Source organism: Dermacentor andersoni, chromosome 1 (assembly GCF_023375885.2).
Source record: "Dermacentor andersoni chromosome 1, qqDerAnde1_hic_scaffold, whole genome shotgun sequence".
Lineage (NCBI taxonomy): Eukaryota > Metazoa > Arthropoda > Arachnida > Ixodida > Ixodidae > Dermacentor > Dermacentor andersoni.
Window position 1 is genome coordinate 375103847 of NC_092814.1, and position 25293 is coordinate 375129139.

A 25293-nucleotide genomic window follows, 5' to 3' on the forward strand; every position below is an offset into this window, starting at 1 on the left:
GAGAGGGTATGTCGCTCTCGAGCTTGCTCCGATGTGCGGCAGCTATAGTGTGAAACACGTGTCGTTCAGTGATCATAGGCTTGTAACCTTTAGTATAGGTACTAAAGAAAGAAACTTGAGATTTAACGGCAAGACGTGGAAGTTTAAGGATAGCCTGCTACTGAACGAATCCTTTTCTGCAACCGTGAAAGTAAAGTTTCATAATTTGATTGAGGCAGAAGATGGCAACAGGCTAGAATTATGAGGAACTTAACAAGAAGTTAAGATCAGCGCTATAGAAGACGCTAGTAAAGAGAAATTTATGGAAAGGACTAAAGAGAAAGAAATACAACGCGAGCTCGATTTCTTGTACACCGTGCAAAGCGCGAGACTTGGGAGCCGAACAAAATAAATAAAGGAACTCAAGAGCCAGCTTGAGCTTATCGAAAAAGAGAAGCTCAAAGTAGCAGTTATGAAGACACGAGCTGAAAGGGTGTCTCTATGTGAGACACCGACAAAACGGACCTTATCTGATGGAAAGGCATGCGCGAGGCGAAATGAAATCACAATGATTCGATACTAGAATGAACTCCGGAGCCAACCTCAAAAAATTGAACAGGCATTTCTTGATCATTACAGCGCATTATTCGGGACTGTTAAGGATGTCACACAATAATTCAAAAGGGACTTCTGTTCAGGCATGCTGCAATTAGAGAACGGCATTCAAAAGCGTCTGGAGTGGCCTTTGAGCATAGCCGAAGTGGAAGGAGCCATAAATAATTTAGTTGTAGACAAGTCCCCAGGACGTGATGGACTCGGAGCGGGTTTTTATAAAGCCTTCAAAACTGACATCAGCGAGATCCTGTTGCGATTCTCTACGGAGGTCTACGCGAAAAATCAGTTTCCTCCGCCTTTTCGAACATCGCACGTAGTGCTGATACCGGACACAGAGGACCCAGAAAAATTGCTAGCTGTCCACGCTTACCGCCCAATATCACTAATGAATGTCGACAATAAGGTATTTACAAGAGTGCTCGGAAAGCGGTTACAGGGAGTGGTGACCCGCATTGTAGGGTCGCATCAAACATGCGGCATTAAAGGAAGGTCTATCTACACAAACATTTATATTGCCAGAAGCATTTTAGAATACTGTGATTACTTAAGTGAACACGGAGCCATGTTACAGTACAATATGCTGAAGGCTTTCGACCGTCTGGCCCATAAGACTCTTTTCTCTATTCTAGAACATGTAAATGTAGGGGAATTAATCTTAGAAGCGGTAAAGGTGTGCTATCAAGACTGTACCGCCAGTCTCACAATAAACAAGGAGGTTGCCAAAAGCTTTAGTGTCCGGTCATCCGTGCGCCAGGGATGTGGTTTGTTCCCTCTTTTATTCGCAATATACTTAGAGCTGCTTTGCAGGAAGATCAAGAATTACAATAGAATATCGGGTTTCAGAATGAAGTCTGCGGAAGTGAAAGTGCCCGCTATGCGGACGGCCTTGCGTTGTTTCGTAGGGATAAAAAAAGCGTTGAAATCGCGGTCGCGGAAGTGTTATCATGCTGCAGAATGACTGGCAGTGCTATCAAGTTTGATACATATCTAGGGATATGAATCGGCAAATGGGAAGACCCTCCGAGTACGTTTCCAAACATCCACTGGACCGTCACGCCGGCAAAATATCTCGGGGTGCCGCTTAGGCATTACCAGACGCGGTGCATTACTGTAATGCCCAAACTGAAAGCGTTCGTGAGCGTACACTTAACTGGGGGGGGGGGGATTTGTCAATGTTTTCTCGCGCGACGGTGTGCAACCTGTTTGCCGTTGCCAAATTTGTTGTGCCGTTGCCAAATTTAAAGCATTGTGCATGTCAAGTGCCGACATACAAGGTTACATATAGTACTCGGAGTGTTTGTATGGGTTTCAAGCTGGGAGCGCACCAGTCGCACTAATCTCTTTCGTTCCGTTAAAAGTGTTTTCACAGTTGTTCGCAAGGCAGATTGGGTTGAGGTTTGTTTACTTATGTAACCAATGGACCCATTTCAACTAAGGCTGAACGAAGCTATACCCGAATTCATAGTATCGTCTCGTCCGTGCAGTCAAGGCAGAATGCGTGGTTTCCTAAAAGAAATGGTGTTGGCATTTCAGCTGCTGGAGGTTCGGTTTTCCATGGAATACTTAGGTCGGGTACCACGAAAACGTTTATATAAGGACCTGATAGACGCAATCTTGCCAGTACCATTGTATCGCTCGATTTTCTGCATTGGACCTATTACTCCCACCGGTAAAGTCCTTCTGCTTCCAACTCCGCACCAAGAATTTACCTCTAGAACCATGGCGAGAGGAAAAATGACTTTTTGTGCCTGGGGGCGTCAACTGTTAAATATGCCGAAAACCCTAAACAGTAGAACACTTATTTCTTGACTGCTAGGATGTGGTATTCCATTGGGATATCTCACAGAGAACCCTAAAGAAGGACCTACCGATTACGCCATAGGGGATTTGCCTGCTCTAAATCAAGGCACTGTACCGTATGATATGTTCATGTTGTTATCCTTGCATAGTTTATAGAAAACTAGAATGGCCGTGGGACATGCAGAAATAAGCGCCTGGCCTGTTGTAGCATACTTCATCGAAAGCATTTGTTATAATAAGGAAATGCATAATTTGCAAAAATAAAACCAACATGGCTCAGTGGGATGACTGAGCTTGCAAAATTTAAGCTTTTATAGCTGCCGTGTCCGCCAACCAATGGCAGATACTTTTGTCGCAACCATCATGTATAGTTAAAATGTCTTCTTTTGTATGTTGCCATGCCGATAACAAAGAAAAAGAAGGGTGGCGCAGTGGTTAACACGCTGTGCTGTGGACCGGTGGCGGTGTGTGATGTGTGTGGTGCGCGACTTAGTGCGGTGGTCGGGACGTACAGAAGCAGACGACAAGGGGCCCGCGCGGCCCAGGCGAATTCCGTGATGGAGAAAAACGACGACGGCGAAGAGCATCCGGCACGTGAACGCGCGGCGCAAGAAAAGAAAACAAGATTAAAATGCCAAGCAGTCAGGAAAGACCACGGGGCGTCAGGCAGACAATCGAAAAGGACTAATCGGAAAATGAATACGGGCCCGAGTTCTACGCCCAGCTGCCCGGCCAGAACGCCCCCGCCATCTACTCGTGCCGCCTGGCCGCCTTACCTTCCATCTCCAAGTCAGAGCTGGCGCGCTCCAGTCCCCCGGTGAACCATCCTATACCCCGACCTTTGGTGAGACCGGCGCAACTCCTTTCATCAACTTGTCGCCGCGTCTCCGCGTCGAGACTGTTATGCGTCCCTGCCGTCGTGGCCAGCCCGCACGCGCGCACTAGTTAACGTCATGCTAGCCCCAAGTGTGTTTCTTACTGCCGTGATGTCTGTTTGAGTGATTATTTTATGCTTTCTATTTCCTTCTATTTATTTTAAGCCTCTTTTTAGTTTCATTAAAAGTTTGTGTGTGTTTTCGAAACCAACGGCTTTGTCCCCAATTGGGCATCACAAATTGGCGTCCGCGACAGGACAAAGCCGTTCGTTTGGATTTTTTTTTATTCTAACGGCTGGTAACTATGGCTGGCACACGAGACCTGTAGCCTTAGCCGAACGCATGGGGCTGGAAGGTGCGGAGTTGAGGGCATGGTTAAACGAGCAGGGAGCGCGTGCGCGAGAATAGCGGGCAGTGGAACGCGAGGCTAGGAACGAGGAGCTTGTATTAGAGGAGAAAAATTTAGAGTTACGGCTTAAAGTCGCAGAAGCTGAGGGCAATCGTGGCGAGACGAGGCAATGACTTCTAGAATTGGAGGAGCGAGCGCTTCAGTTGCGCCTTCAAATGGCGGCAACGGATGCTGCAAGAACAGCTGACCGAGGGCCTGGATCGAGTGCCCCATTCAGCACGAATCCTCAGTTTGATACCGGGATTCAATGAAAGCCGGGACGACTTGGATGCCTATTTAAAAAAGGCTCTAAAGCGTCGCCACCGGACAAGAATGGCCTAAAGACAAATGGGCCCCGGCTCTAAGTTTATCGAAGCAAGGTCTGACTACGGGCTAGTTGGAATTCCATGGTATAACTCGTCACCTACAGCGCAAACATAGACGGAGGACAAAAAGGACGACGTAGACAAGCGCTGTCTGCCAACTGATTTTTATTTTTCAGAACCAAACATATATACCCTAAAACACCAAGACACAAGCGCCCTCTAGAAGCAACACCCGACATGAGAATGCATTCAGAATTTTACCTAAGATGAACGAGAGCGCATGTGCGATCTCAGGAAACCCAGTTCTTTTTCTGTTAGTGCGATAGATGGCTTACTAACCGAGTCGTCATCGGCAATCGCTGCTGCTTCAATGATAATTCTAGTGGTTTCATTGGGATGCCTAGCCAAGATGGACGTCTCCTCAAAAATTGGGACGCAGCCGCATTGTGCGCAGTGAACCCCCATTAAGCCTTCCCGCCCTTTGCGAACTTTATTGCTGTGTTCTTGTAACCTAACGTTGATACATCTACCAGTCTGTCCTATATAAGACCTACCACATTTCAGGGGAATCTTATACACTATACCTTTCGAACACCCTGTAAACTTCTTCCTATGATTAATGCTGCAAATACTACGTTTCTTAGCCGCAGGATTGGTTCTGACGCAAAGCTGGGCCAGTTTTTTTGGAGCAGAGAAGACAACGTCGATACCTGCTCTTTGTCCTATTTTCTTAAGTTTGTGGGATATTCCATGGACATACGGGATAACAGCTGTTTTTTTACTTCGTTCATGTACCTGAGACTCAAAGCTGTGAGGCTCTCTGTTAAACTTATTACGCAAGCTTTCCGAAACTGAGACCAGAAGGTTGCTCGGGTACCCTGCAGCCCTCAACCGAGCTACCTGTGCACTGAAACTGGGATCTATCAAATGATAACATGATTTCGTTAGTGCATTATGTAAGCAGGCCTGAACGATACCTCTCTTAACGATTTTTGAATGGGCAGATGCATACGATAACAGAGGCTTGTTAGCTCGCGGCTCGTACATCCAGCATACATGTTGCTCGGTAAAAGACAACTTCAAATCTAAAAACCTAAGAGACCCATTATCCTGAAGCTCATGAGTGATTGTGAGGGGAGATAAGCATTCTTCGAACAGGTCTAACACTTGGCGAACAGAGGCGGCTACAAAGCTCTCCTCACAATTAAACAAAACCAAAAAATCATCGACGTAGCGAAAGGCTTTTTTGATTTTTGTATTGCCCATCCGTGACATGACGTTCCTATCTAGGTAAGCCAAAAATAAATCGCTCAACAAAGGGGCGATGCATGACCCTATACATATCCCACTTTTTTGAAGGAAAACATTTCCATCCCATTCGGCAAAAGTTGAGCAAAGGTAAAGTTGAAGCAACTTGATAAAATCTGAGACAGACACACCACATTCATTCTGGAACACAATGTCACCAAAACCACTAATGGCTTCTTCGATAACAACCAGGAGCGCCTGATGCGGAATAGAATAGAACAAGTCTTTTATATCTATGGACATAGCCTTAAATGGGATATCAGCGTGTTGTGACAGGTACAGGATCACCTCGTTAGATCCTTTAACCAGAAACGGATCGCTAACTTCTAGCTTCTTCAAGTGGCACTGAAGCCAACAGGAAAGAGTGTACTGCCACGTACTCTTTTCAGAAATGATGACACGGAAGGGCGCTTCCGGCTTGTGGGTTTTTGCGGAGAAAAACATGCGAAGGGCCAAACCTTCCTTGCTGTCTACAGATTTTGCAAGATTACCCAAATTCAATTCCAATAACGTGCGTTTTGCCTGCGATTTTACCTTCTTCAGATCAACACCAGTTCGCTTAATAAAGAGAGAATCAATGGAAGCATTCGCTTTTTCCATGAAATTACTCCTAGTTGTGACAAAAAACCCACCTTCTTTGTCAGCTGCTTGAGCGGAGAAGCTCTGAAGGTTTTTGGACGTCTATCTTCTGAAGACTCCATCGACTACGATAAAGCCAAGTTGGCGTTGCTCCAACGTTTTCGTTTTACGGCGGAAGGCTATCGGGAGAAGTTCCGACAGAGCAAACCCAAAATGGCGAAACTGGAACACAATACCAACTAGGCTACTGAGTTTCTGTGATCGGTGGGTGGAAATGTCCAAAACCGAAAAGGAGTATTTGGCACTTTGCAACCCAGTGGTGACTGAGCAGTTTCTGAACAACTGTCATTATCGGTTAGCACTCTTCCTGCGCGAGAAGAGCTACCGCCAGCTATATGACATGGCCGAAGCTACCGATAATTTCTTAGAGGGTCAGAGACAGCCCAATTTGTTAGTGTTCCGGCAGAAATCGGAAGGCATTAACCCTACGGAGAAAAACGGAAGCTCATCCGAGAGAGTTCCAATGCGATGCTTCGTATGTGGAAAACGGGGTCACGGGGCATCGGACTGCCGATTTAAGCTGAGGCAACCGTACTGTGGATAGTGCCCTAAGCCCGGGCATGATGTCAAAGCCTGCACCAAGAGAGAGAGAGAGATAAAACTTTATGGTGTCCTTGATGGGGTTAAGGGGTGGCGGGGGTTGGGAGACTAACCCCCATTCCCCCCCTTCCTCAGACGGCGGCCAGTCCTTGCTTTCTGGCGGCGTCTTCGGCCATCCGGACGGCCCAGAGCTGCTCCTCTGGGTCCAAGCTGAGCAGCAATGTCTCCCACTGCTCGGCCGTACTAATGATGCGTGTGTTAGTGCGAGAGGTGTTGGTGGGTGAGGCTTTGGGACATTGCCAGATAATATGATTGAGGTCGGCGCGGGCCTTGCACGCTTTGCAGAGTGGTGAGTATGCATCGGGGTACATGCGGTTGTAAAGCACGGGGTTCGGAAAAGTTCGTGTCTGAAGGAGTCGCCAAGTGGTGGATTGAGACTTATTCAGTGTTTTGTGTGCTGGGGGGTAGCGTAGCCGCTCTCTGCGGTAGTGCAGGAGAATTTCTCTCAGCGTCAAGAAAAACGGTCCACCAAAGAAGACGGCTTGCCTATTGTCGCCAGAAGAGCGCCTGGAAGATTCCAACACAGCAGTCGTTGAACAAGAAGACAGCTAGCACGGTGAAGATCCACACAAGGACTGTAGCACGCAAGATGCCAGTGCTAAAGGGCGTCATCTTCGGACAGACTGCGTCAGTCTTGTGAGATACGGGAAGCAATACGCTGGTCGTGCGTCGCTCCCTCGTACCAGACAAGGCTCTGACAGGCACCACGGCTAAGATTGTCCTGGCGGATGGCAGCAGCATTGAAGTTCCCGAGGCTAAGGTTGAAATTCATTCGCCTTATTTTGCTGGTACGTCGATAGTCAAGTGTATAACAGTTCCTTTATATGATGTTATTATCGGAAATGTACCAGGATCACGAGAAGCTCACGATCCAGATAAAACCTGGACAGAAAGGCTGAAGAAGAAGCCCATCGAAGATGGTGTAGCAAGTGGGAAAGAACCAAGGGAGAAGACCATTCCCCGGATGCTTTGCTGGTCGGAATCAAGAACCGAGACCAACAGCCGAAAACATCCACGATCAATATCAGCGCCTTGAAAATAACCAGGAAGGATCTTACCACGGCCCAGAACGAAGATAAGACCTTAGAGTCTTGCAGCAACAAAGTTGGTCAAGTGTTCCAAGGCAAAAAATTAGCATCCTACTCATTCAAAGTAGTAAGGGGAGTGCTGTATCGTCGTTACCGGCTACCATCGGGCAAAATGACCGAACAAGTGCTAGTACCTCAAAGATTACGCGGCCAAGTACTCACTTTGGCACACGAAAGTCTTATGTCAGGGCACCAAGGAATTAATAGAACAATTGATCGTGTCCTAGAATCCTTCTACTGGCCAGGAGTCCAAGAAGAAGTGAGAAGATACGTACGCTCTTGCGACACTTGCCAGAAAACTTATCCTAAGAGCAAGGTGGGCAAGGCACCTCTTGGTCGCGTGCCTTTAATAGACACTCCATTTGAAAGAGTGGCGATGGACATAGTTGGACCCTTAAATCCTACGTCAAATTAGGGTAACCGATACTTACTGTCCCTGGTGGACTTCGCTACACGATATCCAGATGCGATAGCTTTGCAGTCGATCGATTCGGCTACGGTGGACGAAGGACTGGTAGAAATGTTTTTTCGCATTGGATTTCCACGTGAGATAGTGTGCGACCAGGCCTCCTATTTCACTTCAGACCTAATGAGAGAAATAAATGATTTGCTGGCTATCAAACATCTAAGCTCGGCCCCTTACCATCCCATGAGTAATTGTCTGGTGGAGCGATTTAATGGCACGCTGAAACAAATGCAACGCAAGATGTGCCAAGAAGAACCAAGGTCATGGGACCGATTACTAGTACCCCTCTCGTTTGCGTATCGTGAAGTGCCTCAAACCAGCATGGGGTTTTCTCCTTTCGAGTTGATCTACGGTCGACACGTCCTAGGCCCACTCAGTCTACTTAAGGAACTATGGACAGGAGACCACCTATGCGAAGAAACCAAGACCACATATGGGTATGTCTTGGATCTCCGAGATCGTCTGGAAAAGACACTACGGTTGGCACAAGAGAACTTGTCGCGATCTAAAACGACCCAGAAAAATTACTACGACCGGGGAAACAAGACACGCCAGCTGAAAGTTGGTTACCGTGCCCTTATCCTGCTTCCAACGACGGCAAACAAACTGTTGATGCACTGAAAGGGGCCTTTCTTGGTCACAGAAAAAAAAGCAACTTTGATTACTGGTTGGACTTGGGACATACTACAAAGCTGTTCCATATCAACATGCTGAAGCGCTATAAAGAGCGTGAACCGGAAAGTTCCCCACAGTCAGCATCATTCATCCTGGTGGAGGAGGAGAAGACGAACACCCCTATACCTTCCTTCAAAACAAATGAGGGCCCGGGTGTAGAAGCAAATAAACTTCGCGATGACCTTGAAAAAGTCAGCATGCGGAACTTCGCAGGGCGGACTACTTGAGTAGAATACAGGGGGGGGGGGCTACAACCCTACGCCTCTTTATGTTACCGTTACTATAGCAAGCTTCTGTCATCGCAATGCCATGCTATTAGTCTTTGATGCTAGTTTTTTTCTTTTCACTTGTTGTGGTTCCTTTAAATTAGTGTCTTCCGTTAATATTGTCTCTATGTGCTCAGTGAACTGCGCCATGGAACTATGCAGCGCGTTCTCGTGAACGGACCATGACTGTAGTCGAGCATACGTGTACTATGTCGCGCACTGAGCGGCAGTTCAGAAAAGCTTTGTAAAAAGGGGCTTATGTGATGTGTGTGGCGCGCGACATGGTGCGGTAGTCGAGACGGACAGAAGCAGACGACAAGGAGTGCGCGCGCCGAGGCGAATTCCGTGCTGGAGGAAAACGACGACGCCGAAGAGCGTCCGGCACGTGAACGCACGGCGCAAGAAAAGAAAACAAGAGTAAAATGCCAACCAATTAGGAAAGACCACGGGGCGTCAGGCAGCCAACCGAACAATGACTAATCGGCCAGAGCGGAAAAAAAAGGCGAGGCGCGCTGGCAGAAGGGGGAGACGCCCTTCTGCCAGGAAGCGACGCCAGAAGAAGGTCGGCCACCGGACCGGGAGTTGAAGACGGGCCGTCGGGTTCCGGACCCGAGCTACCACGACTTCACCCGACCGGGGCCTCCTACCAACCCGTTCCTGCGCGTCGCCAGTCTACCCGCGTGCCGCCAGCTGCTCAAGGCCGGCGAGCTTCTGTGCCCGTGGGCAGGACGAGAGCAGTCGGGCTACGGGCCCGAGTTCTACGCCCAGCTGCCCAGCCAGAACGCCGCATCTGTCTGTCGTGCCGCCTGCTGCCCAAGGCCGGCGTTCGAGCTTCTGTGTCCGTGGGCAGGACGAGAGCAGTCGGGCTACGGCCCTGAGTTCTACGCCCAGCTGCCAGGCCAGAACGCCCCCGCCATCTACTCGTGCCGCCTAGCCACCAACCTTCCATTTCCAAGCCAGAGCTGGCGCGCTCCGGTCGCCCGGTCAACCATCCTATACCCCGAGCTTTGGTGAGACCGGCGCAACTCCTTTCATCAACTTGTCGCCGCATCTCCACGTCGAGACTGTTATGCGTCCCTGCCGTCGTGGCAAACCCGGACACGCGCACTAGTTAACGTCGTACTAGCCCCAAGTGTGTTTCTTACTGCTCTGATGTCTGAGTGTTTATTTTATGCTTTCTTTTTATCTATGCTCCTATTTATTTATGTATGCGTATCCTGTGATGTCACCATGGATGCAACGATCCTCTTCACACCATCTGACGTCTTCACGAGCCGTAAACCTCTACCGCTACCCTTCGTAACGCTTGACATCGCCCGCGGCTGCAGCAACACTTCTACAATCCCCTCTGTGAGCCTATTACGTTGCTTGTTGGTGGATGCTTTGGCTTCGTGGAACACCTTGACTCTTCGGCTTTGGTTGACGTCGCCGGCGACTTTTTTGATGTCGACTCCGGCCAACTATCTGTGATTTGGGCATTTGAGAAGACGTCCAGAGATACGTTCTCGAATGCCATCGCCGATACCCTCACACCTGCGGTACGCGCCGACCTTCTCGATCTCCTGCACCACTTTAGAAGTTCATTTGACGTTTCACAACCTCAACTGGACCACATGTCGGAAGTGCATCACTTCAACGACACCGGTTTGCATCAGCCGCTACGTCAACGACCATACGGCGTCTCTACCGAAGAGCGTAGTGTCCTTAGCGCCCAAGTAGAAGACATGCTGCGCCGTGACGTTATTTCACCTTCGCACAGTCCCGGGCATCTTCTGTCGTTCTCATGCGCAAGAAGGACGGGCCTATTCGCTTTTGCGTCGACTACCGTCGGCTAAATGAGTTAACGCGCAATGACGTCTATCCTTTTCCGCGCATCGACAACGCCCTTGACAGTCTTCAGAGAGCAGAATTCTACTCGTGCCTCGACTTGCGTTCAGGGTACTGGCAGGTCCCGATGGCTGCGGCCGATCGCCAGAAAACCGCACTCATTACGCCCGTTGGCTTATACGAATAAAACGTCCTCCCTTCGGGATTTGTAACGCCCCTGCCACGTTTGAACGACTCATGGACAACACGCTGCATGACCACAAGTGGCCTATGTGTCTGTGTTACCTCGAGGATGTCATGGTTTTTTCGCCTTATATTCCAAATCACCTGCTCCGCCTCACACATGTGTAGACCTGTCTAACGCACACTGGCCTCCAACTCAACCTCAAAAAGTGCCGCCTCGCCGTGCGGGAGCTCACCATTTCCGGCCACGCTTTGTCGAAGCATGCGTTCTACCCGATCCTGCAAAACTTGAGCAGTCGCTGAGTTTCCAAAACCTAAGACCATCAAAGAACTTCGAAGCTTTGTGGGCCTGTGCCCATATTTCCGCCGCCTTATTCGAAGTTTTGCGCCGATCATAGCTCCATTGACTCAGCTTCTACGCGGGGACACCGACCTCTCCTCCTGGTCACCTCCATGTACTCCGCGTTTGCTACGCTGCGTCGTCTTGTCAGCTCTCCATCTATTCTTCGGCATTTCGACCAGTCAACTGCAACTGAGGTACATCTAGACGCCAACGGGGTTGGTCTCAGCGCCGTCGCCGCCCAACGAAAATCCGGCTACTGCGAATACGTAGTCGCCTATGCAAGTCGTACGCTGACGAGCCTGAGGCCAATAACAGCGTGACCGAAAAAGAGTGCTTGGCTTTAGTATGGGCAATTGGCAAGTTCCGACCATACCTATACGGGCGCCCATTCGACTTGGTCACAGACCGCTACGTGCTTTCTTGGCTCACCAGCTTAAGAGATCATACTGGCCACTGGGCACTACGCATCCTAGAGTATGATATCCGCGTCATATACTACCGAGGACGCGCAAACTCGTCAGGCGCAGACACCCTGTCTCGTTGACCATCACCTCTAAGCTCGGCCTACGGCGCAACTTACCCGCCGTGGTTGCTCAGTGGCTATGGTGTTAGGCTGCTGAGCACGAGGTCGCGGGATCGAATCCCGGCCATGGCGGCCGCATTTCGATGGAGGCGAAATGCGAAAACACTCGTGTACTTAGATTTAGGTGCACGTTAAAGATCCCCAGGTGGTCGAAATTTCCGGAGTCCTCCACTACGGCGTGCCTCATAATCAGAAAGTGGTTTTGGCACGTTAAACCCCATAATTTTTACGGCGCAACTTGCGCACACTCCGTGTCATCTTTCGACATAGACTCCTTTAGCACCGCACAGCGTCGTGACCCGTGGATTTTTCTCTTTTTGAGTATCTATTTGGGTCGTACCCGCCATGGTTGCTCAGTGGCTATGGTGTTGGGCTGCTGAGCACGAGGTCGCGGGATCGAATCCCGGACACGGCGGCCGCATTTCGATGGGGGCGAAATGGGAAAACACCCGTGTACTTAGATTTAGGTGCACCTTAAAGAACCCCAGGTGGTCAAAATTTCCCGAGTCCTCCACTACGGCGTGCCTCATAATCAGAAATTGGTTTTGGTACGTAAAATCCCATAACTTTTTATCTATGTCATCTACCATCCCTTTATCCCGGACTCTCCGACGCCAAGCAGTTCGTCATTCGTGTCCAGCTGCTCCACCGACGCAATTATGCTACTAGTGATTCCCCGCAGCTTAAAATCACAAATGTGCGTCTCTTTCCACAATGACCCGCACTGTGGCCACGCCGGAGTTTTCAAGATGTACGAACGAATTCGCCACCGCTACTACTGGCGCGGCATGTACAATTTTGTACAAAACTTTCTTTGGTGCTGTCTTGACTGTGAACTCCGGAAATTGCCGCCTATACGCCGTCTGGTGCCTTGCAGCCGCTCCCATGCCCTGCCGAACCTTTCGATCGCGTCGGCATCGACCTGTACGGCCCGCTTCCTATGACACCAGACGGCAATCGGTGAATCGTAGTTGCTGTTGACCATTTCACACTTTACGCCAAAATTGCTGATTTACCAAGTACTACAGCGTGGCATGTAGCTTCTTTCGTCCTATATCGCTTCGTCTTTCGACACGGCGCTCCTCGAGAACTCCGCAGCGATAGAGGTCGCACCTTCCTCTCCGAAGTCGTCGAATGTTTGAATTCGAAATGCCACGTTATTCATCGGACAAGCACGGCATACCATCCGCAGACTAACGGGCTCACAAAGCGATTTGGTGATATGCACTTGGTGATATGCTCTCGATGTGGTCGTTCCAGAACTCGATGGAACGCTCTCTGTCACAGCCCCCAAAACCATACCATGTGTTCCGAAGAAAACGCGCTGCTATACCGTACGTGCCCTGTTTGAGCGAATGTTTCGCCCGCGCTCTACGCAGGTATGTCCAGGTAGCTCACACGCCATCCCAAAAATTACGCGGCCGGCCCGTAAACGTGACAAATAAGCTTCCGAAAAAACGTTTCTTTGCGTCGTCTACCAGATTCCATGTGTAGACTGCGACTGCGTATAAATCTTGAAAGTGCATATGCTTGGGCATGTTGGTAACCCATAGTATCTTTTAACGCTTGAAAAGGTCAGTCCTGTGTCGTTCTTCTGCAGTAAAATATTACTGTAGAAAATATATCGGCGTGGCAGGAAATTTTGAACAGCGGTTGAACCACATATTAACGATGGAAACAAGAAAAAAGGCGCATGAAACACCTGGGCCGAACATGCATGTAATGCAGGTGTCATGGGCCACAAAATTGATGGGGATATCAGCAAGGTATTAGAAGAGGAAAGAAATTTGTCTTCAACAAACCACTTGGAATTCGTTCTGATACAAACTATAGATAGCAATCTCAACCGAAATAACGGAACCCTTCCCCCCATCTACACGCGCAGCTTACGCCATATCTTGAAGCCTTATAAACAGTGCATCCCACACCCTTGATTACACTGCGAACAAGGCTCCCGTCAGGGGAGCTGAAACGTGTATTTTTTCGATTTTTTTATTGTCGGTGTACTTTTTAACATTTTATCTTCAAGTGTTTCTGTGTATGACAAAATGCTTTTGTATTGCTCCCCCCCTCCCGTCTTAGGTAATGCCTTCTGCGGCCTTTTAGGTATTTAAATAAAACACAAAAAAATATAAAACCACGTTTGAACGTCCCTTTGTTGCAAAAGCGAGCGCTCAGCCGCGCTGGCACTGATTGCCATTTAAGTCAGCAGATGCACGTAGATGCACCAGATGCCCCACGTGTTTACGCAGAAAACCACGTACAGCATTCAATACTCTAAGAACACGATGCCGCATCATAGTATAATTGTGTACGGATGCAGCCAATTATGCTTTTAAACGTCTGCAGACGCACAATGTCTCATACGCTACCAATGTCTTAGTTTTTATTAGTGGTCTACGAAGGGGTGCAATTCAAGCACATTCTGCCCAAGAAACGTCAAGAAAGAGCTGCATACGATTAACAAAGCCAACTTTAGGATAAGGGATACTTCCGCCTATTTGCCAAAGAAAACTGAAGGCGGCTTCAAGGGCTGTGACCGGAGCTACCTGCTCATCCAAGAGTTGCGCTTTGCCGATTCGGGCTAGTTAGCGTTTGTGTTAACTTGCGGATCGCTATTTCGAAGCGGACATGTTCGTAATTGCAAAATGTACGAACAATTGCAACATCGACGCATTCCTATAGCAGTCACTCAACGGATCGGAAGCGGAGCGTAATTGCCTCTTTGGAACATTTGCGAGAACCACACGTTCTAACACGGCATTGCATCGAGAGGCACGGAATGGTATGCGTTGTTCTTCCTGTGAGTGTGCACATTACCGCTGTGGAAGAAGACGCGGCAGTTGTTGCAGCACTGATGCGCAGGCCAATTTGCTCCGGCTGCGCTCACTCGGGCGCACTGCACTGAAACAGACCGAGGAGGAATGTCGACGCGCGGGAAGTGTGTATTGAGGGGTTCAGCGTGCTTATGCCCGACGTATCGTAACGTGACACATGCCGAAACCAACAATATACCTCTAACGTCCATAAGTAAGCTGTCGAACCCGCCTAACATACCTGTAAAGAATTCGAAGGCATCGTCGGACGTGCCTTTAGCTGCAGACTTTATTTTCTATCGGTATGGGCCTGCTCAGAAGGTATCAGAAGAAATTCGCTAATGATTGGCCAACTAAAGTTGTTCCAGTGCGATTGCAGAACCATTTAATGTTAAAGTAGCATGTCCTTGAAAGTTCTCTTACGACTAGCAGCACCAAAGTACTGAGATGCACGTGACTGGCCGAAAGTCACTATTCTTGCAAGTGCTCGACTAGGTGAAAGCATGTGCGCCTAGTCGAGTTCATGCATGAAAAGTCAATACGAAAGAAAAACTGGGGCAAATCAAAAACTACATTAAAAGGCTTCATGATACCCTGGTGGTGTTCTCGAGCTAACGTTTTCTGAATGTCCACCACTGCCCTTGACGGCGCAATGGCCGCCAGAACAAATGTTTATAAACGACTTGCGGAGGGTTACTGTCACTGGCTCGCCTTGCGAGCCGATGATGTGACCGACGAAGGCGACAACTACTGTGTATGGTGTCACAAAGAAAAGCTATCTTTACGCCGTACAAGATACAGGAAGGTAATAAAATATTGCATGCATCTCTTACTGACGCCCAGCCTTGAACCTTGATAATGAGTTTCTTGATATTTGGTTAACAGGCTCAACATGCTTTACGCAACTGCTTAAACGTTACATTTATTAAATAAATTATGGGGTTTTACGTGCCAAACCAGGATCTCATTATGAGGCACGCCGCAGTAGGGGACTCCGGAAATTTGGACGACCTGGAGTTCTCTAACGTGTACCTAAATCTACGTACACGGGTATTTTGGCATTTCGTCCCCATCGAAATGCGGCCGCCGTGGCCTGGATTGCTTAAGCATTTTATGCGCATACTCAGCGTGAAGTAGCGCGACATTTTCGTACATATATTTATGGCTACCTGCTGGTCTTGCAACCCCATTGCCTTTGACCAAGATGGTGAATAATTTCTGCGCACATAAAAAGATTCCTCATATTCAGTGGTCCAGTCAATTGATATTCATTTGTGACTATAGGCGTTTCTACAGTCGGTACGAAGATGGAAAAAGAAGAGCAGAGCTATGCTACAGCTATCATGAACGTAATCAACGCAAGCGGAATGGAATCATCAAATCTTTATTCCCCCTGAGACTGCATTTAGGCGTTAACTTCTATTTCCAACATTACGCTCTTGAAGCAGAGCCGTATATATTTCTCTTATCCGATTGCTGCTCTTCAATTCAGGTTTCGAAAATTATCCGATTTTTATTGCAGAGTTTAGAGCACTGACCATTCATTTGAAGTATTGTGAGCAGCAAACAGCGTTCTATTGTCGTTTTTCTCATTTTACTCGCACTTTGTCACAAATGAATTTTGAAGTTAGTGCTTAACTTCAAGATAAGGCCATACACCTAGTGGAACTTGATGATTCAGTTTTGTTAGAAAATGCTGCAGTCGGGCTCTGGTGTTAACTTAGACAGGCAATGAATTAGATTATATAGAGATTAACGTTAGAGTCTCGTAACGTTCGTCTTGTATAAGCAGATAGAAATAAAGTCTAACACTATTATTAACAGAGTGTTTTATGCGAGCGCTTACGCTGCGCTCAGCTCAGACTGGCGTTTGCTAGCAAATTCCACACATCCCTTTAGCGGGGACACTAGTGCGCTTTAGCCCAGCGCTCATGCCGGCCGCGGAATGAAGATCACGTCCCTTGCCCCGCTTGCAAAAACACGACTGAGCGGAGCAAAGGAGAGCGCGTCTACTTGGCTTCTCGGCCGCTTTGCATCCGAGCTGACAACCCGTCCTTCGTGTCTCGTCAACACGCGCTTATCAAATGCGAAATCCACTCGGTTCGCTGCACTGTCTCAGGGCGACAAACCTGAGCGGAGCTTAGCATAATCGGTGCGTAAACTAAAGGTGTCTAATAACGAATCCCTAGCAACGAACGCTGACCATTCATAAACTACAGTTGGCAAACTCAAGTAAAAATGGGGCCTGGTATTTGTGACCGATGTCTAACGCCCGAGAAAGGGGGAAGAGAGACCAGTCATGCATTTTCAGTTTGCTTTCTTTCAACAGCTCCGTCTGCGCCAAGAGATTTGATTGTGACTTCGGTTCAAGATCGCTCAGTCACTGTAGAAATCATTGAACCTGTGGCTTGGAACGGCGTTCCTGTCGGATATCGCTACGGCTGGGGTCCTGGTCAGGAAGAACACGACATAGACATCGGTGGCGAAAATTTTGACGGCAAGAATGCTGTCGTCACAGTGTCAGGCGAGCCGGGAAGGCCTATCTTATTTTACGCCATTGCGCGTTCCGCGGATGAATCTGGCAACGAGCTGCGTGGGCCCATGGCAACTGTCAGCACCAGTACACTCGCACCAGGTTAGTGTGCACTTTTGTACATAGCTCGTCATATTTTGCATCGTGACAAGGCTCACATTTCCAAAATTCGCTTGGATGTATCTTCAGGTTGTCCCATCCTCTATGGTACGAGTTTAACGTACTATTGCCCTTAAATTGTACATAACAGGCACTGATATGAGTAACTGGGAAATAGCATGTGCAGATTTAAATACGAGTGCGAAGGAACTGTGAAAGTGGACAAAGACTGGTGCACTGTTGCCAGAAACTGTCAGTTGTACACTGTAGTACTACGGCGCTATGCACTGTTGTGCATGCACGTGTGGGTTTACAGAACAAGAACATAGCAGTGTAGCAGCACCATTTAAAGACATGTCACAATACGGTTAGCCTCATGCTTCGCATTGTTCAGTTTCAGTTTATTATTCTTTAAATGCAATGCATTGGAAAGATACAATATACAGACGAAGGTCCCAAAGTAAAGGACTGCAACGGGACCCTCGGTTAATAATAACAATGTAGAGGTGTATTAAAGAAGAGCAAGCTAACTAAAACAACACAATCGCGAAAATAAAACATAGAAAAATAATATAAATGAAAACAATTTGTATTTATATAAGCCTGTAGTGCATAAAAAAACTGTCACTACCTACAAATGACAAATATAGTGTAATGAATGACGTAAACTTAGTCACACATATAAAACAGCTTAAGAGCATGACTAAATGTATGAGAAGATGAAGATTTAATGCTAACGGGTAAAGCATTCCACAGTTTTATAGCAGCGAATGATGATGTCATTTTTCCATAGTTAGAATGAACCATAGGTAGTAGAAAATTAGAGTTTCGTGCAAACCTGGTATTAGTATTGTTGATGAGGTGCCTGGAATCAATGAATTGGTATGAGAGCTGTTTAGTAAGTAATTTATAAAACATAATTATTAGATGATATTTGATCAAGTTCGCTACAACAAGGATGTTATTTTCACGAAGTAGAGGAGTAGCACTCGTGAAAAACCCACTGTTAGTCATAATGCGTATTGCTTGGTTTTGTAAGTGCTCAATAGATAAGCTATGACAGATATATGTGCTTCCCCAGGAAGCAATGCCATAATTAATGTGACTGTGAATGAAGGCAATGTATAATGCTAATAATGCGTCTTTAGAGAAGTATGGTCTTAATTTGATTAATGCTCTAATACCGAAGGTACACTTTTGCTTAATGAAGGCAATGTGTTGAGAAAACCTAAGGTTAGAATCCAATTTAATGCCCAAAACTGATACACAGTGTGAGACGGGAATCTGTTGAACATCTAGAGTTATCTCAGGTAAGCCAGGTTGTATTCTTTGGCTAGATCGAAAAATCATGAATTGATTTTTAGAAGGATTGATAATTAATTGATTGGACGAACACCAAGCAGCAATATGGTCAAGCTCATTGTTTAATTTAAGGATTAAGGTTGTTAAAGAATTGTTACGTAACGAGATAGTAGTGTCGTCTGCGTATAGTACACGATGTGCCGACTTAAGACAAGTGGGTAAATCATTAATATAAATGGAAAATAATAAGGGACCTAGTATGAAGCCTTGTGGTACACCTTGGTTAATAACTTTAGTATCACAATAAGCACCTCCAAAATAACTGTGTTCTCTATCATATAGGTAATTTTTTAGGAGTTTGAGTACTGGACCGGTAATTCCCAGGGCTTCTAGCTTAGTTAAAAGTATGTTATGATTAATTGTATCAAAAGCTTCAGTGAAGTCCAAGAATACCGAACCAACGAAGTTACCCGTATCAATCGAGTGACGAATGTAGTCGGTTAGAGATATTAAAGCCAAGTTAGTCGAACTGCCAGCGCGATAACCAAATTGAGAGGATTGCATCAAATTAAATTTTTTAAGTAATTATTTAGGCGCTTACAAAATAACTTCTCAACCACTTTACTAATCGACGACAGAATAGAAATAGGACGATAGTTAAACACCTTCGTTTTATCACCTTTCTTGTGTAGAGGAATAATCTTAGCCCTTTAAGGCGAAGTGGGAAAAATATCACGTTTAAAAATATTATTAATTATTATACAAAGTGTATCAGAAATAAGCGGTGCAACAAGTTTTAGATGAAATACAGACATATTATCTAAGCCAGGGCTAGAATTCTTTAGAGCTAATACCATGGAACATACCTCATCCGCATTTAGGGAAAGAGAAAAAAAGGATGATTGCAGCGATAAATGGGATAAGTAGTAGTCATAGGACGACTGCTTTATATATTGTAGAAGTAGTCACCGAAACTAGTGCTATGCTAGAAGAATAGGTATGAGTTTTATTGCAGTTTATTTTATCAGCACTATTACCGGACTTAGGTAAGTTCATGAACGCATTAAGAAGTTGCTATTGTTTTTTGGGATTATTCTTGTGTTTAGCAAATTCGTTTTCGTAATGCTATCATTTAGACTTATTTAGCAAGTTATTCAGAATGTTATAATAATTTTTATAGCGTGCCGCTAAGCGTACATTAAAAGGTTTCGTTTTAGTCTTTTTGTATAGGTTTCCTTTTTTTCTCATTCTAGTCAGTAGACCTCTCGTTACCCAAGGGTTACCGGGAAACTTTAAATGTTTCTTGCATCGAACGGTAGTGGTGTTAACGCGTTCCGCCTGTAGAAAGATGGAACAAACATTTTCAAGAGCTTGATCGGGATCGTGCAGGGAGTTAATTGCAGACCAATCAGTATTTGTTATAGTGTTAACAAAACCGTCTCGGTCAAACTTAGAGGAAAAGTAGCAAGGCTCGTACTGAGGTATTTCGGCCTCAAAGGAGACGAATATTGGGAAATGGTCTGTGATCTGCGTATCTATGACACCAGAGTTTGGAGTTGGTGCGATGTTAGAGCATGGTCAAGAAGCGTGTTGGTACCATGAGCAGAACACCTAGTAGGAGAGATAATTAATGATTCCAGTCCGAAACCAGCAAGACAGTCTGTGTAAGCTGTTACACTTCCGTTGTGGACGTCAAATAAGTTTATGTTAATATTACCGACAATTAGGACTTGCTTATGTTCAAGAGAAATGTTTTTTTTAAACTATGCGGAGTTCACCCAGAAAATCATGAATAGATGCAGAAGGGGAGCAGTATACACAACCAAGAATAAAACTGCTATGATTATGGGAATTCAGCTGTAAGTCAGTTTCAAGCCATACCGATTCATAGTGATTTACATTAAGAAAAAGATCAAGCCTACGCTTATATTTAATATGAGGTGAAAGAAATATGGCAGAACCGCCGTGTCGATCCGAAATACGATGGCAGTATTCTGCTTGGCATGGACGAAAACCGTATAAATTGTTATCAGCATTGTCAAGCCATGTTTCCGAAACGGAAATAAATGCGAAGGAATGATTAAGTGAGTCAGTAAATGCAGAAATGGTATCATGGTTCTTGTGCAAACTTCGCGCATTTATAAGAAGAATAGAGATATTAGAATATGTAAGCAATGGTTTGACTTCGGCTCGTGATAGCAAAGACATGATGAAAAGTCTTCAGGAACGTGTGTGCAATCAGTTCGCAGGACGGGAAATGTAGCAATAAGCTACGCCTGCGCAAAGGTGCGAAAATCAGCCTCTGAGTTTATTCGGAAGACCCTGCTGTCGGTTGATTTACGGGCTTTAATCAGGAAATTTTCAGTCCATAAAAACTGCCAACTGTTCTTTTTTTCAGTAAAAGGGCCTTGCTTAATAAACGTTTGTTGTCGATAGTGAGGTGTTCGTTAATGTAAATGAGATTATCATTACAACCAGAAAAGCCAATCTGGGAGCATCGCAGACGAATTTTGCGACCCTTGCAAAGAAATTCATTATTTTTGTTACGGGAACAAAAACGAACAATGATGTTCCTGTCCGACATCTTCCTGGCCACAAGATGAACTATATAAATGTCTCCAGAAGAAATTGGGCTCTCAATTGCATCGGCAACCTTCTTCAAGATCGCAGAGCATTCCTCTTCTTGTGATGATGGAATGCCTTTAATTTCAATGCTATTCATTCTGCTGTACTGTTCCATGTCTGCGATTCTCTTCGTTAATGCTTGTTTCCGAGAAGTTAATGCTTTGTTAGTAGTTACCAGTTCACTGAATGTCGCTTTGAATGTGCCATACTGTTCGCTCATGAAGCGCACGCTTTCAGCTAAAGAAGCAAGGTTGCCAATTCCCTGGTCTTCAAGCCTCTTCCCAATCTTGGCAGCTAGACTGTCGACAAGTGCATCAAGCTTATCGTTAAGCAGCGATTCGAGATGCTCAATTTTTTTAGCGAGTTCAGCGTGGTTGGCATCGCAGAAAACAGACCAAAAACAAGAGACACACTTGTGAGCAGCAGCTGCAACAACAACATAGGACGCAGTGAAAAGTAGAAAAATCTAAACTACAGTAAAAATATCGGACGGTTAAGCTGCGTCCTGTTTTGTTGCAGCCGCTGCTCAATAGTGAAGCTGGTGCTGGGATGGTCCCCTATATATGGCTCTCCAGCCGATCAAGCGCAGTCGCCGTGGTTCCAAGTCCAGTTTAAAGTTAAGTTTAAATGTGCATTTGTCTCTTTTCCGTGTGCTTAAATCAATGGCGTCGTAGCACTGGAGAACTTCTGCTGTGAGAGGAGTAATGAGCTGTGAAACAGGTTTGCCAGTTAGTGTACGTAATGCCGGTACATACATATGTGCCCTTTATTGCGTGTTACTGGCACACGAAACAACCTCCGTAGTGGGTCGAGTTCGACTACGCATATGTAGCAATATCCTCAGAAAAGCGCATAGGAGGCCGTAAATATTTGCTCTTCAATAAATTGGCATGTCACGTTGAATTTATATATAGGCACACTAATATTTCATTTGTATTTAGCACAATATTGTTTATTCCAAGGTCTCACTTGAATAATGTAGCAAATCAGGCGCAAATGTTTCTTCACTATTACCAGTTGAGGAACGCTTCTGTAAGTATAAAGTATAGCTCTGAAGTGGCTTCAAATATAATATGGAGGTTGACGGTCTTAGCACATTGAGGCTCGCAATACTCGCGATGCTCTGATGATAGCTGCGCCCCTCCTTCCCCCACCTCGCTTTGAGCCGCTGCGTTTAGTTGTGAGCCGCTGCAGGCAACTGTCGCGTCTCCTTGCAGGCGCTTTTCTTTTGCAGTGAATGTTTTGCTTTGCAGCCCCTTCAGGCCTCACGATCACTACGCTTAGTTTGAACCGGGCGCTTATTACATGGCTACAGCCAGGACGGATAAAAGAGTACAAGGTAAGTGTACGGGTGTGGTATTTACACCACTCCCTGTTTCAAATGTTTAGAAGCCTGACATTATCGCTACCTTTCTAACAGCCTGTGATCTGCCTCGTCATTCACATATTCATTCGCAAAGCGTGTTTTCTCAGCCGGAGCGTGGAAGATTGCATGGAGAGTAGCTCTCCTCAATTTGAATATTCTTGCCGGCATTAGTCCACGTTGCCTGGAACAATTTACACGCGTAATAAGATAAGGCCAGGGGCAAATGGTGTGGAAGAGAGCGTTAATATTTTCAATTGTAAGTATTACCGGAATGAAATCGACTTTCTTCAGCGCTAACAAGGCGTTGGAGCTTTAGATTGGGAGAGGGCGTATATTTGTTGCAGTGAGAATATTTATGTAGCCTTTGCTGTTTCGTTGCAAAATATCGTATAAACCACAGCGCTCATGATGATATGTAGTGCTAGTACCGATTTCTATACCTATACGGGCCAAATCAATAAACCTATGTGTGCTGTTTTTTGTTGACCCATGCTGGGTGATTACGCAGTTTACGTGACACATAAATCTACGGGAGACCACCACAAAAAACAATTCTGCGGCTGAAAAAAAGAAACAAAAAAAAGAAGACTCGACTCCAGTTGATACCTGCGTAAAGCGAAGCATTCTTGGTGTGATTGGCTCATGGATCATTTGTGTGTGCATATGAAATGTTGCTTTCGAGGTGTAAATATTGGAAAACAAGGCCACAGCGCAGGAAAGACAGAAAAACGAGAGCGACACACACACAGGGCTGCCATGCAACAGTTCATTCATGAAGACATGAAGGAATAAATATAAAAAGTCATGGCCCAAGCACCCCGTAGAGATGGTTAATCAGCGAAGCTGAAACATGTGACCCCGGTGTTTATCACTGGTGGAATCCCGACGGTTCATTAAAAGACGGCTTGGTAGGCTGCTGGATCCTCGGTACGCAGTTGCTGCTTGCGCTCGGCTGCACGAGCCTGTTCTTGTGCCCGGGCTGCAGCATCGGCACGCCGCAACCGAGCTCGTTCCCGGTTCTGCTCGCGGCGCTGCTGATCGAAAGCTGCCTGCACCTCAGGAGTACGTATGGCGCATTTCGGAGCCCGAGAGAAACTGCTGCGCACGCGCTCGGCTGCGACGGAGAGAAACCACGTAACTACTGGCGTAGCCAATCACACGCCTCCTTTTCACATTTTTGGCGCATGCGCACATGGTAGCTCCGGAGGAGTTTTCGGCATACAGGAGACAGATGGATGTATACGGACGAATCGGCTAGCAACACACAGCTTCGCTGTAATAAGGTGCTACCATGAGCAACATGTGAATATTCGGCAAAAAGCTGAAACGTCATTTTAAATGCTGATAATGATAGCCACGTGCCGGCAGGAGAACTGACGCACGAGCTATGAAACTTCCTGAAGAAATCTGCCTCAATGATTTCACTTGTCTGCTGTGAACTATGTTTATCCAGCACTTTGCGTTTTTCCAAGTAGGGCTTACACTCGTGATCGCGGCAATGAATACCCAGATGTCCTGTACCTTATTGTACACATTGTTGTGGTGCTCCCAGAGACGATAATTTAAGTACCTGCCTGCATGTATCATGCGTTATTTTCCACGTGAGAGAGGAATCACATACACCACGCCAGTGATGCAGGGCACTAAACCCTTCTGTGTTTCACAAAACAATGACCACGCCTGGCTTGTGAAGCACACTTGCAGAGCTTCGCTAGTTTTTCCGGAGCAGAAAGAACCACCGCAACAACAGCGCGTTGCCCTACCCTCTTCAGTTCGTGGGACATACATGCATATACGAAAGTACTGCAAGTTTTTTTCTTTTCCACTCGCGGACGTGGTGCACGATCATCTTCGCCACGCTATATTTGCTTAAAAAGCTCTTCCTCGACAGCCATACTAAAGCCTTCGTGAATCCGGCAAATAACAAGCGGTCAACCTGAGCATCAAAACGTTCTTGCGCAGAATGAGGACATGACCTTCTGAGAGCACTGATTAGGCACACATTAACGATTCTTTTGACCAATTTTGAATGTGCTGAGTTGAAAGAGGGAAGCATTTTTGCACTCCTCGGTTTGAATGACCAGCACAAATGTCTACTGGACATTCCAAGCTTGACGTCCAAAGACTTTAAACAGTTATTTTGAGGCAGCTCATGCGTCAGCTCTAACGGATGCTGGGTTTTTCTGAACACACCTAACACTTTTCCTGCAGCCAGCCTCCTCCAACGCCTCCTCCGAAAATTCGGTGAGAACTAAATATCGTCTACATATCTCCAAAATTTAGCAATTAGGGTCATATCAAGAATCTTTCGAATAGTGCAGTCTTTATGTGCGGGGTAAATATCACTGAGGACAGGCGCAAGACATGAACCTATGCAATTTCCACTTTTTTTAACGTAACGTACTGACTTTCTAGAATAATCTAGAGGAATTCGAAATCCCACAAGTAACGCCGGAAGAAGTAACGAAAGCCTTGGGAGCTATGCAGAAGGGGAAGGCAGCTGGGGAGGATCAGGTAACAGCAGATTTGTTAAAGGAAGGTGAGCAGATTGTTCTAGAAAAACTGGCCACCCTATATACGCAATGCGTCAT

The 25293-nt window shown here is 46.4% G+C and overlaps 1 protein-coding gene across 1 annotated transcript in view; it reads left to right on the plus strand.

The window, feature by feature from the left end:
* The window catches only part of LOC126518567 (tyrosine-protein phosphatase Lar-like), a 111605-nt gene that overhangs the window by 11221 nt on the left and 75091 nt on the right, over positions 1 to 25293 (plus strand). The window contains exons 2-3 of the mRNA XM_050168342.3: positions 17107 to 17412; positions 22590 to 22675. Coding sequence (XP_050024299.3) covers positions 17107 to 17412; positions 22590 to 22675 — 392 coding nt within the window. The remainder of the gene's footprint in view (positions 1 to 17106; positions 17413 to 22589; positions 22676 to 25293) is intronic.